Source organism: Lepidochelys kempii, chromosome 2 (genome assembly GCF_965140285.1).
Source record: "Lepidochelys kempii isolate rLepKem1 chromosome 2, rLepKem1.hap1, whole genome shotgun sequence".
In the NCBI taxonomy this organism is placed as follows: Eukaryota; Metazoa; Chordata; order Testudines; family Cheloniidae; genus Lepidochelys; species Lepidochelys kempii.
In genome coordinates this window covers 11,624,587-11,644,513 of record NC_136381.1, presented here as the reverse complement: position 1 = coordinate 11,644,513, position 19,927 = coordinate 11,624,587, and the positions used below count along the sequence as shown (strand labels likewise).

General features: G+C 44.7%; 1 protein-coding gene across 1 annotated transcript in view; it reads right to left on the bottom strand.

Moving 5' to 3' along the window:
- The window catches only part of LOC140907965 (collagen alpha-1(XXII) chain-like), a 248,566-nt gene that overhangs the window by 195,515 nt on the left and 33,124 nt on the right, over positions 1 to 19,927 (bottom strand). The window contains exon 3 of the mRNA XM_073335053.1: positions 18,226 to 18,792. Coding sequence (XP_073191154.1) covers positions 18,226 to 18,792 — 567 coding nt within the window. The remainder of the gene's footprint in view (positions 1 to 18,225; positions 18,793 to 19,927) is intronic.

Sequence of the window (19,927 nt, the reverse complement as noted above, 5' to 3'; positions counted from 1 at the left end):
TAGCCCATCCAAAGTGATAACTCTTTACACAATGTGCATGACAATTAAGCTGGGCTATTTCCTGCATAAATCCAGGTTCTCACATCCCCCCCACCCCCATACACACACAAACTCACTCTCCTGCTGGTAATAGCTCATCCAAACTGACCACTCTTCAAGTTAAAATCCAAGTTAAACCAGAACATCTGGGGGGGGGGGGTAGGAAAAAACAAGAGGAAACAGGCTACCTTGCATAATGACTTAGCCACTCCAAGTCTCTATTTAAGCCTAAATTAATAGTATCCAATTTGCAAATGAATTCCAATTCAGCAGTTTCTCGCTGGAGTCTGGATTTGAAGTTTTTTTGTTTTAAGATAGCGACCTTCATGTCTGTGATCGCGTGACCAGAGAGATTGAAGTGTTCTCCGACTGGTTTATGAATGTTATAATTCTTGACATCTGATTTGTGTCCATTTATTCTTTTACGTAGAGACTGTCCAGTTTGACCAATGTACATGGCAGAGGGGCATTGCTGGCACATGATGGCATATATCACATTGGTGGATGTGCAGGTGAACGAGCCTCTGATAGTGTGGCTGATGTTATTAGGCCCTGTGATGGTGTCCCCTGAATAGATATGTGGGCACAGTTGGCAACGGGCTTTGTTGCAAGGATAAGTTCCTGGGTTAGTGGTTCTGTTGTGTGGTATGTGGTTGTTGGTGAGTATTTGCTTCAGGTTGCGGGGCTGTCTGTAGGCAAGGACTGGCCTGTCTCCCAAGATTTGTGAGAGTGTTGGGTCATCCTTTAGGATAGTTGTAGATCCTTAATAATGCGTTGGAGGGGTTTTAGTTGGGGGCTGAAGGTGACGGCTAGTGGCGTTCTGTTATTTTCTTTGTTAGGCCTGTCCTGTAGTAGGTAACTTCTGGGAACTCTTCTGGCTCTATCAATCTGTTTCTTTACTTCTGCAGGTGGGTATTGTAGTTGTAAGAAAGCTTGACAGAGATCTTGTAGGTGTTTGTCTCTGTCTGAGGGGTTGGAGCAAATGCGGTTGTATCGCAGAGCTTGGCTGTAGACGATGGATCGTGTGGTGTGGTCAGGGTGAAAGCTGGAGGCATGCAGGTAGGAATAGCGGTCAGTAGGTTTCCGGTATAGGGTGGTGTTTATGTGACCATCGTTTATTAGCACTGTAGTGTCCAGGAAGTGGATCTCTTGTGTGGACTGGACCAGGCTGAGGTTGGTGGTGGGATGGAAATTGTTGAAATCATGGTGGAATTCCTCAAGGGCTTCTTTTCCATGGGTCCAGATGATGAAGATGTCATCAATATAGCGCAAGTAGAGTAGGGGCTTTAGGGGACGAGAGCTGAGGAAGCGTTGTTCTAAATCAGCCATAAAAATGTTGGCATACTGTGGGGCCATGCGGGTACCCATAGCAGTGCCGCTGATCTGAAGGTATACATTGTCCCCAAATGTGAAGTAGTTATGGGTAAGGACAAAGTCACAAAGTTCAGCCACCAGGTTAGCCGTGACATTATCGGGGATAGTGTTCTTGACGGCTTGTAGTCCATCTTTGTGTGGAATGTTGGTGTAGAGGGCTTCTACATCCATAGTGGCCAGGATGGTGTTATCAGGAAGATCACCGATGGATTGTAGTTTCCTCAGGAAGTCAGTGGTGTCTCGAAGGTAGCTGGGAGTGCTGGTAGCGTAGGGCCTGAGGAGGGAGTCTACATAGCCAGACAATCCTGCTGTCAGGGTGCCAATGCCTGAGATGATGGGGCGCCCAGGATTTCCAGGTTTATGGATCTTGGGTAGTAGATAGAATATCCCAGGTCGGGGTTCCAGGGGTGTGTCTGTGCGGATTTGATCTTGTGCTTTTTCAGGAAGTTTCTTGAGCAAATGCTGTAGTTGCTTTTGGTAACTCTCAGTGGGATCAGAGGGTAATGGCTTGTAGAAACTCGTGTTGGAGAGCTGCCGAGCAGCCTCTTGTTCATATTCCGACCTATTCATGATGACAACAGCACCTCCTTTGTCAGCCTTTTTGATTATGATGTCAGAGTTGTTTCTGAGGCTGTGGATGGCATTGCGTTCCGCATGGCTGAGGTTATGGGGCAAGTGATGCTGCTTTTCCACAATTTCAGCCCGTGCACATCGGCGGAAGCACTCTATGTAGAAGTCCAGTCTGCTGTTTCGACCTTCAGGAGGAGTCCACCTAGAATCCCTCTTTCTGTAGTGTTGGTTGGGAGACCTCTGTGGATTAGTATGCTGTTCAGAGGTATTTTGGAAATATTCCTTGAGTCGGAGACGTCGAAAATAGGATTCTAGGTCACCACAGAACTGTATCATGTTCGTGGGGGTGGAGGGGCAGAAGGAGAGGCCCCGAGATAGAACAGCTCCTTCTGCTGGGCTGAGAGTATAGTTGGATAGGTTAACAATATTGCTAGGTGGGTTGAGGGAACCATTGCTGTGGCCCCTTGTAGCATGTAGTAGTTTAGAAAGTTTAGTGTCCTTTTTCTTTTGTAGAGAAGCAAAGTGTGCGTTGTAAATGGCTTGTCTAGTTTTAGTAAAATCCAGCCACGAGGAAGTTTGTGTGGAAGGTTGGTTTTTTATGAGAGTATCCATTTTTGAGAGCTCATTCTTAATCTTTCCCTGTTTGCTGTAGAGGATGTTGATCAGGTGATTCCGCAGTTTCTTTGAGAGCGTGTGGCATAAGCTGTCAGCATAGTCTGTGTGGTATGTAGATTGCGGAGAGCCAGCAACAGCACACAGCCCAGAGAAACAGCAAGGCCATTTGTAGCAACAGCTACTCTGGGAACTAGTGACAGCATCAGGTGCAATAAGAACACCTGGTGTATCAGGCGGAGACACTCTTCCACCCAAGGGGGCATCTAATTCCCCTCCAGACCCTCAGGGGATGTTGTCCCCACCAGGTTGCCCATCACACTCATGAAAATGGGCCCATTCTCCTTGATGGAGAATTAAGTGGTCACCGACAGTCCAGCTTCACTGACACATAGGATGGGGGGCCCCTGGAACCATGGTGCCGACCTCTAGCAAGGGTCATACTCAGAGGGAGACTAAACTGGCTCCCCCTCTTCCAGTCCCGCTCACCTAGAGATAGGACCCAGACATAGAGGTGGAGTGGAGAAGGGACCAGATTGCTGAGGAGGGGGGTAGGACCCACCAGAAAGCCCCACAGCACTGGACCATGACCCCAAAGAGGAGCTGCCTTTAGTGTGGACAGGCAGGGCATTTTAGGCAGGAGTGCCCCTTTGTGGATTGCAGCTACAAACAGACATGGACAGCAGGCACCAGAGCTTGCAGGCGGGGTGCGGCCAAGTTGCTGTTGCTGGTACAGGCAAACGGAGCTGACGTGACAGGCCTGGTAGACTCTGGGTGTAGTCAAACCATCCCATGGGCACGTTTGATATAGTATCCCACCTCCAGTGCATCCACGGGGATGTGCAACCCTACCCTGCTGCAACAAAAGTGTAGCTGATGGTAGGACGCCACGCGGTCTTGCAGAATAGGCCTAGCAGCCACCTTGGCTTACCCAGTAATATTAGGAAGGGACTGGAAATGGTTTGGGGAGCTCCTCCAGCAGTGGAGCAGAAACCAACCCAGACCCAAAAATGTGGGGGCTTATGGGCCAAGACATGGTCCTCAACTTCTGGTCGCCAATCATGGCCTACTTCCTCGGGTGTGTCACAGCTACTATTTTGCTGGGTTGGTGTCCCGGGCCGGCTGGAGGAGCCTCCCCCTGGGTCTTCCAGGCCCTACTGTCAAGCCGCCTCAGACCACTCACTCCACGGAGGCCCCGACTGACAGAGGAAGACCCTCTAGAGTGCACTTAGAGAACTCCAGGGGGAAACCAGGAACTAACTAGTGACGGAGGAACCAAAGCTGGGGTCGGAAGTAGCCCATGTAACAGTTGTAAGGGCACCCACCCCAGGCCACATATTTGAGCTGCTATTCACAGGGCCCTGAGTTGGAACCCAGTGGAGCAGGGTGGGCCTGCATTCCCCTTCCCCCACCCACTAGGTGACATGGCCACTAACTCTCACCACTGCATCGTACTGCCAGATTCAGACTTCAACCCCCTGACAGGGCCCTCAAGGGGGTGGATGCTATCCAAACATATTGGAAGACAGTTCTTGCCTTAAGGAGCACGAGGCCAAGAATTTCAAGAATGGAGGCCTAAAATTGGTTCCCAAGTCCATATTTTAGACTCCCAAATAAATGGCCTGATTTTTTTTTTTTTAAATTCAAATGTGGTGAGCATACCAGCAAGTCTCCTATACCTGTTCTGAAGGCGCTGGGTGCTTCGCAAGTTTGAAAACTGGGCCACTTACTTACATATCTGAATATGAACTTAGACTAAATTTAGACCCCCATTTTTGAAAACTTTGGTCTTACAATCTAAGACACCAAATCAAGAAAGCACCGTGTGCTTAACTTTAACTGTATGCCTAAGTCCAATTAAACATGTGCTTTCTGAATCAGGGCCTAAGAATAGAGTCTATAATAGGATTGGCAGATTTCTGCCAATTGCTGGAAGACATCAATGTTTGTTTTTAAGCATTATGTGATTTTTTTATTGATTTTAAATTTTCACAGTTGTGGGAAATTATGGTGGTCAGACAGAGGTTGAGATTCAAAAAGTTAAAGCATTATAATCATTAAAACACAAATTAATATCACATGTAACATATACACCATTTAATTTAAGAATATTTACTAAGTTCTCAAGCAGCATTTTTCTTTTTCTACTTGCAAATGTCAATTATTGATAGAAATATTTTTTCATCAGGTTGTGTGTGTATATGGGTGGAATCGACGTTTGTCAACTTTTACTGATAAAAATCTAATCATTCCAAGACTATTTATAATCTAAGACAGATCTGATTCCGAATATCCAATTCTCCCTCCAGTACAGTTCTGTTCTTAAAATTTACTGTGTAACATTGGTATTTCATTATCCCACAGGGATCAGGCCTAGGAGTTGAGGGAGAATTGGATATTTTATTGATTTTGCTGAATGAGTCTAAGAACATAAATACGTACACATATAATGGAAGTTTTACCACTAGGACATGTAACATTAAAACACTGAAAAGAACAAAATAGTGAGTTTTAAATAGGGTGATTGGCAACTTCAAGTTGGTTTAAAACCTATTTGTGGTGGCACCCGCTGGGCTATTTTCATTTCATTTATTTTAGGGGTGTTGCGTGAAGGCAACTGAGGTTAACATGGGAGCTTGGACGGAGTTTCAAGACTCGTCAACTCAAAGGCCAATCTGGATCATCCTAAAGAGCTTGAGGCCTGGTCCAAGTCCTCTCCTTTGTGCCTCACGGACCTTATTCAACACAGCACTTAAACAAAGAAGGTAAGATTTTCAAGAGCCCCGACATTGCCAGTGTCTACAAACAGTAGTTGGAAGGCATGGCTGCCGCATGGCAGGCACACCTGAGCAAGCTCACGGCAAACATCAGCGTAGCAAAAAGAAAAGGAGTACTTGTGGCACCTTAGAGACTAACACAGATAGTTACCCAAGTACAGTCCCACCCAGGTCTCTTGGTACATCCTGGGATGACTCGCCTGGCCCACTGCTGCTATGCTTCTATTTTTATCAAAGTTACCTCCCATAGGGCTGCGCCTGCAGGCCCAGTTGCAATGCAGACATTCCCTGAGGCACTTTGGAAACTTTACCCCAAGTTAATGAGACTTAGGCATGTCCATGAACAGAGATGATCTCTAGTACGGGCTTAAAAGCCAAGAGCGTGCTTAAATGCTTTGCTGAATCAAAGCCCATTTCTGTTACAGTCCAGGCCCCTGCAGTCAATAGGAGTCCTTCTTTTTTACCTCCCTGGGCTTTGAAGCACAGCCCTAGTGTGAATCTCAGGCTGCACTTATAAAAAGCTAATTAAAGTTAACAGAGCTTCTCCTTTAGAGCCAGCGATACAGAGCTGTGGTCTGAGCTGAAGACCCTCCTGAGTTTGATCCCAGTGCAGAGCTAAATCTGTTTTGTGAGCATTGCTTCATTACAGACAAAAAAAGGTAAATTGAAAGATAATGGGAAAAAAAAGAATTTGAGCCTGTCCTATTGTTCACATACAGGTTCTATTCTATACGCCTCCGCAGAAACGGCAACTCCCAGCAAAAGTGTCTTTCAGCAATGTTGATTAAAACAGCTCTCTGTCTCCTTCGCTGCTACCCTTAAGTGTACTTCAGCTGCTAGCTCATCTTTAGAGCATTGTTTCTATGCTGTACTGAGTCAACAGACTGCAGCAGGTGGTAACACCCGGCATCGTTTTCAAGAGCCAATTTATCACGATGTTTAGAAGGAAGATGAAGATAAAGGGAGTATAACCCACTCCTTCCACAGGTGAAGACTTGTCTGCAGCATGATTTAGGAATAGTTAAATAGTGGAAGCGTACGCTCAAAACATATTGTACACCTGACAATAGACCTCTCAATGGGTATCCTCGCCCCCGACTGCAAAGATGATGAACTTGAAAAGCTGGGAGATGAGTGCAGCATAGATACATGCAGAGTGCGTAAGCCTTTGTTATGGAAAAGTACCGTGTAATCACTCAGGCTGATATCCATAGCTGTCACTGTAAATAAAACTACGGCATTGAGTACCTGTGAAAACTAAGTATGGCTTTATTTACAGACTGACAAGTGTTTTATAGTAGAGGGAAGATCTGGTCTGAGTCAATCCTAAGAACAGGTTTCAGAGTAACAGCCGTGTTAGTCTGTATTCGCAAAAAGAAAAGGAGTACTTGTGGCACCTTAGAGACTAACCAATTTATTTGAGCATGAGCTTTTGTGAGCTACAGCATCCGATGAAGTGAGCTGTAGCTCATGAAAGCTTATGCTCAAATAAATTGGTTAGTCTCTAAGGTGCCACAAGTCCTCCTTTTTCTTTTAATCCTAAGAACCTGATTCTGATCCCACATCAGTTTAAACACCCAGAGCCGACTCACAGAGATTAAAGTGATTTTTCCCCAAGGCGACACAGCAAATCAACACTAGAATTTAGGCTGTCCTGGATTCTAGTTCACGGCTTAGTCCACTGCACCATGCTGCCTGCATTATAGTATTGAAATCGCTTACACGTAGGCTATATTGTCATTGCCAGAAAGTGCGTTTTCACAGTGAGAAAAGAGACCTTTATCTCACTGTAAAATCCTAGTGGAGACAAAGCTCGTTACTGTGATGTCACTAGGTAAGGTCAAATCCAGGTGGGGTTTATAGTGTTGATCTTGTCTAGCTACATCATGGTAGCAAGTGCCTGCGCCTTTTGTGCACTAAGATTTTACACGCATTCACTATCTCATGGCAACCCCCCGCCTTTTTTGGCCATGAAGACATAGCCTTACTGTACATGGTTAAAAATCTCAAAGAATTTCTTAGTGTGTGGATCAAGTCATGGCCTAGCTCACACTTTGTTACCCGGGGTTCTTTCAACCCAAAGCTCTTGGTAACTTTTACTCTATGCGAGGTGGTGTCAGGAAATAAATCAGGGGAGACACGGCCATCCGGCCGATAGATGGCTGGCAGAAACAGGACAACACAAGAGTGCTTTCGCTTAAAGCTAAACTTTACTTAGTCTCAAGCAATTATATACACGTCTGCAACAGGTTAGTAAAACACCCCCAACCCTTGATAATTACCAAAGCTGAGTGTGGCTCTCGAGTGGCACAGCGGCAGCCCGTCTGCCGGTGGGGAACACAAGATGCATCCAGAGGGAGAGTCCGGTCCTGAAGAGTCCCCCTACCTCAAACTTTTTCCCCTTATTTATACATTAGTAATAGAATGACATGTCCCTTAAAGCAAACTTGGTAAGTAAGCAGTTTCAATGGTCAAGTGAGAGGTTCCTTCTGATTATCGATTAAGCAGGTGTGGGTTTTTCCAGAGTTTGCAGCCTTGAGGCCCCAATAGACATTCCTGGGGCACATCCTGCTCTTCTAAGATGCATGTATCAGCAACTTCAACACAATTCTTATCAGGAAGGACCCAGGGTCAAGCTGCCCTCTCTGTGGCACCCAAAAACCCCTGTCCCCTCCTGCCTTGGTTAAGCTAAGCCTGCTGACATGGCTAATTTACAGCCTGCTGACTTGGCTGTTTGTAGCAATAAGCCATAGTGGTTTCAGGCACTTTACTGGTTTGCCAAAGTCTCCCCATACAACTTGACTGAATGGATGTGTCATTACACACAGTAAAACTATTTCCCCTTGTTTATTTCCCCTTCTACTGTTCTTGTCAACTGCTGGAAATGGCCCACCTTGATTATCACTACAAAAGGTCCGTCCCCCTCGCTCTCCTGCTAGTAATAGCTCACCTTACCTGATCACTCTCGTTACAGTGTGTATGGTAACACCCACTGTTTCATGTTCTCTGTGTATATAAAATCTCCCCACTATATTTTCCATTGTATGCATCCGATGAAGTGAGCTGTAGCTCACGAAAGCTTATGTTCTAATAAATTTGTTAGTCTCTAAGGTGCCACAAGTACTCTTCTTTTTTTTTACGGATACAGACTAAGTTAAATAAATTTAACTCTGAAACCTGTTACTCAGGGTGTAAATCAAGGGAAAAAAAGTTTCCACCATATGTATGACAGGATCCACTTCTGAAATGCAGCCATCTCTGGAGAGTCTGCACCTGTCTGACATCGTACAAGAACACAGTGCAACAGTATAGGACATAAAGTGACAAAGAATGGTGCATCAGGGCAGGTTATCATTGGAGAAAGATCCTCTCAATATTCCTGACCAGCATCTATCTTTGGGTCCTATGAATCCCACAGTGGCAAGTTCTCTGCACTTTCTGCAGAACTCATACCTATTCTCCTTCATCTTTCGCATTAATGCCCTAATGATACCCTTACAATGGAGATTGTTACAGTTCCACATTTTGCATTCCAAAGCAATCAATTAATGATCTATCAAAATAAAGTCTGTCTAGATGTTCAACATCTTTCCGATACTTTTGCTCTAAATTCCAGATAGATCACCAGTTGAAAAAGAAGAGAATTTGGCCTTTGGGTGTAACTCGTAAAATCCCTGGTGAGATTGAAACACTAACCTTACAATTTAGTAACAAAAATAACCCATCCTTATAAATCAAGCTGTGCTCTACACTGAGGAAGGAATATTCTTAGCAGACCAATGCATGTGATGTACTTTAATTATGATGTCTGTACAGTACATTCGAGAACAAAAGAAGGTCTGAATATATCTCCAGAAAAGCTCTTTAATATCCTTACAAACTTGCCACAGGGTGAAATATCTTGTTGTTGTGAAGTGGGAAATGGTCTATCTGTGCCTACCTCATGGCAGACTGTCAGAAAACAGGGCAGATGCCCCAAAGTACTGGTATGTTCTATAGATTTCACCAAGCCACTGACAAATCTGATGACCTGAATCGCTATAGCAGTCTCACACTGGAGTCAGACAGTTCTCTTATACTCTCCAGTCTATCTTGCCACCCAGACAAACTGGACTTTGTGATAAAATGGCTATTTGTACATCACATTTATGTTGCTTCCAGTCCCAACAGACCAGTCACTTGCCCCAGATCAAGTGCTACTCTAGATCTTACACTAAAAACAATGCTGGTAGCCAATTCTATAGTAAACTAACTAAAGATTTATTAGCTAAAAAAAGGAAATTAGAGTTATTGAAAGGTTAAAAGCGGGTAAAATATATGCACAGGTGAGTCAACATTTGTAATTCCAAATGGTGCCAGTGATGTAAAACTGCAGGTTTCCCAAAAGTCTTTTCAGGGTATCCCAATTGTCTCCGGAGATCTCCACTCTGCATCTAGTACCCTTCCCTGTAAGAGTCCAAACAGTCCAGAGATCCAAGATCTTTCTTTGAATCCATACTGATAGCTTCTTCTCACAGAAAACAAGCTGACAGAGTCACTACCCATGTGGGCTTTTTCTTTAATGATAGAAAGTGATGAATACATTTTGAATCTTTGACCTCCGCTCATCACACACAATGACCACTGCTTCAAAATTAGCACTTTTCTGTTAAAGTTCTTCATTTTCATTCCACAAGGATTTAATTTGATTTAATTGGGGATTGGTCCTGCTTTTGAGCAGGGGGTTGGACTAGATGACCTCCTGAGGTCCCTTCCAACCCTGATATTCTATGATTCTATGGCTTCTTTCTGGTTTGATGGCTCGTTTGATGGGTTATTTAGTTACAGGGGTATAGCCAATGTAAACGTATCCTACTACATCATAACGGGATACAGATAGATGAAAACAACGCAAGTAACATCCCACTAGTTTTCATGAATTTAAACACCAAATACACTCATATATTTAAACAATTACTTTGATCTATACTAATATACAAGTGAATTGGCCTGGGGCTCTGGCATGAGCTGGCACCTGGTCTGCCAGCATTACACCTAGATTTCTGTATCACTGAATTTTAGTACCTGGTCAAAAATGAGATGGTTATTGGTGGAAGTCAAACTTAAGCAATATAATGACTCTTGGATGAAATTCTCCTCTGTGCAGAGGGCCAGTTTAAGGCTTATGCACCACCTAAGTCCCACCTAAGGCTTCAAAAACAGTTTAAAAGGGACTTAGGTCTTAAAAACTGAGGTTGACATCACTATGGTGCTCAGGGGGGTGAAATATCCACACCCTGGAGCGATGCAGCTATGCCGACTTAACCCCCCAGACACAGCTACATCAATGGAAGAATGCTTCCATCAACCTGTCAATTGTTGCTCGGGGAAGCAGTGTGCCGACAGCAAAGGGAAACCTCCTTTCGTCACTCCAGTCTGCTTCTACACTGCAAGATTGCAATGGCATAGCTGCCGGGCTGTAGCTGTGCTGCTGTAGCACCCAAAGTGTAGAGGTGGCCTCAGGAAGGGCATAGACCTAACACGGGCCCTGCCCAGGGGAGAACTTCATCCTCTTCTGAATAAAACACAGAAATGGTAGCAAGGTTTGCATCCACACAGCACAACAATAAACGGTTCTGAAGCAAGCTGGTTTCCAAATCATGTTCCGGTCCTAGCAGGCAGGCAGTCTTGAATATCATATCCATTTAATGGGATTTTCTCTCCCTATAGGAACCATACAAATAGGGCAGAGGTACTAACCCAGTTTGGAGAGTGGTTCCATTTACATGGTTAAATTGTGTTTATGAAACTATTTGCAAAACCAGTACTATTTCAGCTGATGGGGACAGGCTTCAAGAGACCTTGCAGAGACAACTGTTCATTAACACCGTGGCAAGGGTCATGACTCACCAGTTTAAAGCCTCTGCTGCAGAATAAGATGGACGAGATGGCTTGTTGGGTTAATATACTAACACGTCGCCTTTAAAGGCCTAGAGTTAAATGCTGTTTTTAGGGCTAGCATCAGTATCAGCATGCAGGCAGAACATGTGGTCAGAGACAGTAAAGCATGGTGTCACTGTTCATTGTAGGCCTGCTCTAAAGAGATTACCGTTGACTTCAATTCAAGCCCTGCGTGAATAGGTGCTCAGGTACGCAGATGCTGGGCATGGTATGAGAACATAAAAAGAAAGGCTGGCCTCAATGCCATTTCCCAGTTAGCATAGGATGACAAGGCCTAGAGCCAGCCATGATTCAGACTTCAAGGTCTCAGCATCATCCTTGCTAGATGCTGGCTGGAATCCTAAAAGCACCATTCAACTGCCAGTCTGTACGAGGAAGAGGCCAACGCTACAGTGTAGTGGTACAAGCAGTTCGTGACTGAGGTGCATTGGCAAAGCATACACCAGACATTACTAAGCCCACTTCTTACATGATACTGAAACTGAGGAATTTGCTATCTCAAGAGGTACCGTATGAATTGATGCTACTGAGATTCAAGATAATAAATGACCTCTACTTCAACACCAACGTTATCTCAGGATAAAAAGGCAATTGGATACTTAAACATAGTCAGCCTCTTGCATATTTAATAGGATTCAACTGGTCACCAGATTCTGAAGGATATTTTCCCTACTATATATTGGCAGGGACCACGGGAGGGTTTATTTCCCCTCAAAGCACTGAGGAAGAGTGATCAGTCAGGAGTGAGTGAGGATCTTGATCCTTCCATTCTTCAGTTCTCATGTACCACTTCACAGTTCTTTTATTTGAATGGACAGTGTGGAATGGGGGTGGGGGGACGACTAATTTTTCCTTTTCACTTCTTCCAGGAGAAGCTGCCTTGCTCCATATCTGCTATAAAGAAACTGAACCAGCCTTGTCAGATTTTGCAATGCTTATTTTTGTAGCTTAAATCTTTATTCAACTTCTCAATGAGGAGACATACAGGTCCTTTAGGGTATGTCCACACTGCAATTAAACACCTGCGGCTGGCCCAGGTCAGCTGACTCGGACTACGGGGCTGTTTAACTGTAGTGTAGACATTTAGGCTCGGGCTGGAGCCCAGGCTCTGGGACCTCTTACACAGCAATGTTTAGCCCCGCAGCTTGAGCCCAAGTCAGCTGACCTGGGCTAGCTGCAACTGTCTTTTACTCCCATGTAGACATACCCTTAGTGCACCAGGAAGGGCTTTCTACAGTCTAGATGCATTTCTGCATTCCAGAGCTGTAGTCTTGTCTCCTGCGTGGGAGTACATCCCTGAGCCAAGGGCAACTGGAGGAAGCCCTAGGCTTTCATCTGCACCTGAGCACCTCACGTAACCGTTTATACCTTGTTCCACAAGCTGGGAATGGGCAACAGGGGATGGATCACTTGATGCTTACCTGTTCTGTTCATTCCCTCTGGGGCACCTGGCACTGGCCACTGTTGGCAGACAGGATACGGGGCTCGATGGACCCTTGCTCCGACCCAGTAGGGCCGTTCTTATGTGCCTGTGCATAGTGGGTGAAGGACGATACCATTGGGATTTGCACTTTGTCTAAGTCTCTATGCCAGGGGGCAAGGCAAAAAAAGAAGTAGGCCCAGAGTGTTAAAAAGGGGGTGGGTTCCTTTCTGCGTGGAGCCAGCTGCTTGCTTAGAAGCCAGGACATAGAATCATAGAATCTCAGGGTTGGAAGGGACCTCAGGAGATCACATGAAGCGCTAGAAAACACAAGATCTGCCCTATACATATTGTTTTGGAATTTAAAGGCTCTTCAGCTGCCTGAAGGGAACATGGGGAGATTCTCTGCTAATCTATTTTGTTTGCACCAGAAAAGCCTATAAATAAACCTCAAACCCCAGAGAGTTTTTTCTGTGCTTCACTTGCATTCCTGCTGAGTGTTAGCCCAGCTGCTCAGATCCTCATCCTGCCACACGTATACTGCAGACTGTTCCTCATCTGTCCTTTACCAAGTAAACACCAAAAAAGAGAATATAACCAAACGGATAAGTGGCCTTTCTTTAGGGCCTGATCTAAAGCCCATTGGAGTCAGTGAAAAGACTCCCATTGATTTTAGTGAGTTTTGCATCAGGCCCCTACGGCTTAATATTCAGAAGAGCTGAGCACCCACAGCTCCAATAAAATCAAGGAGAGTGGCAGGTGCGCACTGCTTTTGAAAAACAAGCCACTAATGACTTCCAGCGCATGACAAGATCCTCCAGCGTTGTTGGTTTCTATTTCTCTGTTTCAGTCTTATGCAGTTTAGAAGTGGCTCTCACATTCACCATATTTCTCCCCTTTCTGTTCTCTAAGCTGCACGTTGCTTTTTCATAAGACGTAATTTCTCCTGCATCTGAGACCCATCCATTTTCTGATGATCTCAAATGCTCCTCTCCAGTGTCTAGGACTGATTTTATCTGGCATCAGTATAATCTTCTTTCTGCCTCTTCTTGTAATTTAGACATTGTTTAGCGAGGTTTCTTACATGAGCTGTGAGACAGAAATCACAGAATAGAAGGAGATGCTCCCTGGTTGCAATGAGAAGAACATGAGCTTGCTGAAGCAGTGCTGGGAGTGAAGTGGTGTAATAGCTGAGGGCTTCATTTTTTTTTTGAAGACTTTGTGCGATTTGTCAGTGTTTTATGTTGCTGTTATTTGTATGTGACTATTTAAAAATAAATAAGGGTACTAAACCAATAGAAGGGCAAGGAGAATGCAAGAGATTTAATCACTCACTTTCTAGTAGGTTGGAATGCTGCCTTTAAAGTGTTCCTTGTAAAGATCCCAGAAATCTGGCCAGAGCTCAAAACTTTATTCTGCCCTCACTTACACCAGGATAGATTAGGTGTCACTAACACATTCCATGGAGTTGCTTCCACATCTACACTGTGTAAACCACAACATTAGAATCAACCCCTTTACTCCTTGAACACCAAGGAAGAGAAACGGGGCTCACAGCAGTCGGATCCTGACTGTCCCAAGACTTCAGAAGGATCACAGCTGACCATTTCATTGCAGTGTGAGTAGCTTCCCAGGGAAGGGGAAAATCTTCCAATGTTGAGGTTTTCCAGCAGAAGAGAATTTGCCCTGTTGCAAAATCCATGACATACTGCTTGGAAGAAACGAAGGAGCATCCGTAACTATGCTGCACACCAGGATACAGCTTGCTGCCCCTCAATTGCTGGCTCAGCAGGCTGTTTCTAGTCAGACACAGCCAAGCATCTGAGGGCAAGCGAGATGAGAGCAACTGAGGTTGCGCTACTGCCCTTTACATCATAGCAAGCAGCAGTTAACTGAGCAACCAGCATACCTATTTCAAAGGTACAGGTACTTGAGGAAAATGGGTGTTAACTGGACCGGATGTGCCCCCAGACGGCAAAGAACTTTTGAAAGGCAAGAAAGTTCTCCTGAGGCCTAGGAGTGATTCTTAAAGGGGAAGGCCTTCACCAACCCTCTGCGCCCTTGGCTGTAGCTAGTGCTGGCTACTTTAGGAAAGAAGCCCCCATGGTCTGGGCATTTCTATGGTCCACCCGCTGCAGTCCTAAATCTCATTTGAGAGCATTTACAGGGTCAAGCAACAGCATTTCCCAACCTCAGTCAGCCTCTGTCCATGGGCAACCCCGACAGACCCAGGTTGTCGGCAGGCGGGATCGAACCTGGGATCTCTGGAGCTAAATGCATGAGCCTCTATTGCATAAGCTAAGGGGCTCTTAGCGAAGGCTGTAGAGGACACACATTAATCTCTCTCTAAGATGTCTCGGTGCCACTAGATGGGACAGAACACCACACCCACGAGGTGTGTGGGTTACACATGCAATAATCTTCTTGAATCCAACTTCAAACACAGCCCAGATTTTCCAATGGGAGCTACATTCTCCCTCTGCAAAGCATTCCACTCACCCTGCCACTCACCTATCAAGGGCAATATGTTGCCAATATATCTTCATATTCTCCACATCTGCCTGCTCTCGTCACTAAATCATATGCAGGTAAACGCTATTTTGAAAGCATGAAGACCCATGGAACAACCCTGGAATCTGTACAGTAATACCTCTCCTCCTACCATCAGGCAAAGCTGTCGCCCAGGTTGGTCAGCTGGCTCTAGTCCAGAATGTAAATGGAAGAGTTTGGTAAAAATATCAGCCACTGACCCACGGTCTGCTGAGCACATGCATTATTTTCAAGTGTGCACTGTTTATTTCCATAGTGTCAGATCAAGCCTGAAGTATTATCAATGCGCTCAGTGACTCACTCACAATGATAAATTGATAGTCTACTATAGCAAGGATTAATGAAAGTTCAAAACGCAAATCCAGTGCGACCAGAGACAAGTGACACATTATTCTGGAGCAGCTGCTGCCCCAAACCTCAAGATCTACACCACTGCGCTGATCCTCACGTTTATATAGTATACTAAGAGTTAGGGCTGGAAGCGTCTTTGTTGTCCAATACAGTGCAGAAATTACAGCTCCACCATTCCCTTTCATTCCACGCATGTGTTCTGACCCGACACCCTTCCCCTGTAAACACCAGTTTTCCCCTACATTATTCACCCTAAGAAAGCTATCTGATCTCTGTCTTGCTGCCTCCTTTGGTGATACCTCAACATCCTCTCTCGCCAGTTTTATCAATGTCAAATTGCTCTGCCCACTGGGAGATTTTTTTTTTTTGTTTAGCTCTAATCTGACCCTAAATATTTCATTCATTAAAAAATAGCAAGAACAGTTCAGCCATAGCAAGAGGCAATACATCATCGTAGCAAGCTGAGCCGGTTTGCATGGACCTGTGTTTTCTGAAACTTTGCTGCATAATTCGGGTATTGCTCCTTTCACCCAGACTATCCTTCCCTCAGCCCAATCGGTAGTCACTGTTCTATCCCACACCCCTGAAGTCTTAATTTCACTTTGTCATTTGATGTCTTTTGCAGATCTGATTGTCCAACCGGCGTCCTGCCCTAACAGTTGCATGTTTCCCATTAGTTCATAGTTTTAACAAAGCCCCCACTTCAACCTTCCTAACTGTCATTACCAGCAGTCTGGATCCCATTGGTCTTATATAGAAATCAACCCACTAATTTAGTAATCTATCCCTTCCCCAAGGGGTTCCCCATGTTTAATAACCCTAAACCCCTACTCTTCATCCACATTTCAGGATGCTTCCTTTCTCCCCATCCAAGTCATGCCTGCAGATGAAAGCAGATAGTTCTGAGTAGTGTCAGTCACAGCCCTCAGGATGAAAAGCTATATGCCTTTCATAATTCCCTGGGCTTTAATTAAGCAGGTGTTACATACATGTACAGTGAACCTAATCTGCAATCAGAATGCCATCAAATGATAACATTCCACCTGGTAAAATGGGCAGATGATTCCTTGATCAGATGAGAGAGACCAAATGGTAATATGCACTGCAAGCATTTGTTTTAAGAAACTTTTCTACAGGAATTGGCACATATTTCAATGCAACATCAAGCCACTCTGGGTACATCAAAATGTATAGCTGCAGCAAATTTGTCTGGGCATATCCAGTGTTACATACAGCACGGAAGGGGATAATTGTTCCCATCTCTTTGGAACCCTGAAGGAATAAGACTGTCAGAGGTTTATTTTGGTGTAAGGAGAACCAACACCTTTGATCTGCACTACATCTAGGAGACATCCAGCCTAACTCCATTCGAGGGTGAGATTAGTGCCGGTGCACATGAACATTTATAAACTGAAGTCAAACAAGGAATTAATGTCACAACACGTTATGCCATGTTTGAGTCAGTCCACGACAATGCTGTGTTATCAGCACACAATGTCATGGGGAGAAGGGAGGGATAGCTCAGTGATTTGAGCATTTGCCTGCTAAACTCAGGGTTGTGAGTTCAATCCTTAGGGGGGCCATTTAGGGATCTGGGGCAAAAATTGGGGATTGGTCCTGCTTTGAGCAGGGGGTTGGACTAGATGACCTCCTGAGGTCCCCTCCAGCCCTGATATTCTATGATTCTATGACATCACCATCCACCATGTCACAGCGCCCCACAGAGACTCATCAGCTGTCCTGCAAACTCAGACCACATGATGCAGGGCAGTATTGCGAGTTTCATTTCCAGGACACATAGCAACCTTAAATACCTTGAACACAAAGCCAACCGGGTATATGTGGATCCAGTAGCTGGGAGCCCTTACATGGGGGCCATGGATGGGTAGTGCCTGCTTTTCCAGCTAAAGAGCTGGGATACCATTCATAGCAAAGTATAGCAGCCACAGCAATGCCGCCGTTGGGGCACCCCTCACAAAAAGTGTTTACTCAGGTTAAATCCCATTTGGCTTCAGAATGGTTATTTCCAGGGCTGCTGCCTAGTGACGGATTAGCTCTACTCCACTATACCATCTAATGACAACACAGCAAGGAACCAGACCCCACCCATATACATAGGCTGCATAGGATGCTGCAACCAAATTCAGATGAGATAAAACTTCAATTCTATGTAAGAATACATTGGATACAGAGTGTAAGAGATCAAACAAACAGTTTCCAATGAGCCACTACATGAGAGAAACAGACAAATTTTTATATATAATTTCAATTTCCAGAAATATATATACATTATTTCTCTTTGATTTGATCCCACTGGAAGTTGACCCTTGGTTAATGTTGTTTTGGCCCATACAACCCAGAATTAAACAGACGATGATTGCCACCAGCAGTAAAGTGGCTTCTTAAAAAGTGAAAAATTCAGAACACTATTGGATGAATGGATCAATGGATGAATATGGAGGGAGAGAAAGAGAATAGGACCCAAAGTTACAAACAAACAAGAATGAGGGAACATATGTATAGGACTTTCACAGACACACGATTACTCTATTACAATTCTCTGTGTATTAAAGTAACAATGTCTCTACTTACTTTCACAGAGCCGTCGTCTCAGTTTCCCTCGTATTTTATCAATGGCATTGTAATCAGAGACGTGGAACACATGGGCAGATTTAGGCTCCGAAGCAATTTCATCCAATTCCTCCTTTAAGGCCTCACCAACTCCCACAGCAAAGATCCTTATTCCAGCCTTACGTGCCGCAGTGGCTGCATCCATGACATAATCCTGGCTCCTTCCATCAGTCAAAAGGATAGCCACTTTCTGACTGGTTGGGTCACCAGGCCTCCCACCAGCCTCTTTGGAAAAGCTATAGGTGTTGATATACCGGAGGGCATCGCCAGTATTTGTGTTACCCCCATAATACTTAATGTTCCTTGCAGCTTCTTTGATTGCCTCACGAGTTTGGTACCTTCCCAAGTCAAACTCTGTGGCTGGCCTGTCACTGTAACGTACCACTCCTACACGGGTCTTGTCCAGTCCGATCTCAAAGGTCTCCACCAGATTAGAAACCCACTGGCGGACCTTCTCAAAATCTTCTTTACCCACACTGGAAGAGGTATCCAAGATGAAGACAAGGTCATAGTGGACATTCTTGCAACCTGCAGGGGCAATGGAAGATTCTGCTAAGAGAAGCTGAAAGAGGATCATCACACATACCTCAACCTCTCTAGTCATGTCTATTCAGTGTACTGCCTCTGTGCTGGAGGCATCTATCGCTTTGTCCCACAGAGGGAGCACAAGTTTTCAGTCTTTCTTCCCTGTGATTTCCCCCTCATCAATTTTGGGAGATCTATAGTAGATCTGGGACACCTCTGTTACTTTGAATTCAAACCCTCTCCTTTCCTTCTCTGCTTGCTCTGTCTCCACACAATCCTTTTGCCTACACTGTCTGCATTAATATGAGGCTGCTCTTCTCTTTTAAAAATGTTAGCAATCCCTTTTCCATTCCCACTTCTAATGCAGCGCATTGAAAAATATTGTCAGATCAAGAGATCTGTGTTGACCATGCCAGTGCCAACCTTGACCTTGAACAGTGAAGCTTCCATGTTCCCTCTCAAATGATAGTGTTAATTTATTTATGCTTAGCTACAAGCTACTATTTTCCTCCTCACAATATCTCGGGGAGACAAGTTTATAAAAGATTATTTTTATTCTTATTCTGTTTGCCAGTGTATGTTGACTAAGGGACGATTCCTTGAATAGTAGCGTGGCTTCCTTGACAACAAAGCACAGTTCCTTTGCAAAGGAAACGTTTCCCTACCCCCACAACCAGCCTCTTGTCTTCAGTTGAAATATTCATAATCTGAAGTCTGTGTAATCCAAAAGGCCAACAGGTTTTAATTGCCATTTTCTTGCACCAGGAAGCAAGACTGGTAGTATATTTCGCAGCCACCTTCAAGGAGAGCTTATCACTTTTTCCTGCTTTGCTAGAGCATTTGCAAGCCAATAGGCTACATAACCACAAAAAGGCCAGTAGGTAGGGAAGGACAGACGACACAAGGTATAATCAGAATGTGCCACTCGGTGGGAACTGTCCCTATCAGTGATGAATTAATGAAATCCTATGTATGTCTGAGTTCATAAAGGGCTAAGTGATCCTTCAGGAAGAAAGCTGCTATATAAATGTCATTTATTTTATGTAACGAGAACGTCATGGCCCCAGATCCTCCAGGGAGGTGCAACTGCTTTGTGCCGCCCACTGCCACCAAAATGGGCCCATAGCACCAGAATAAC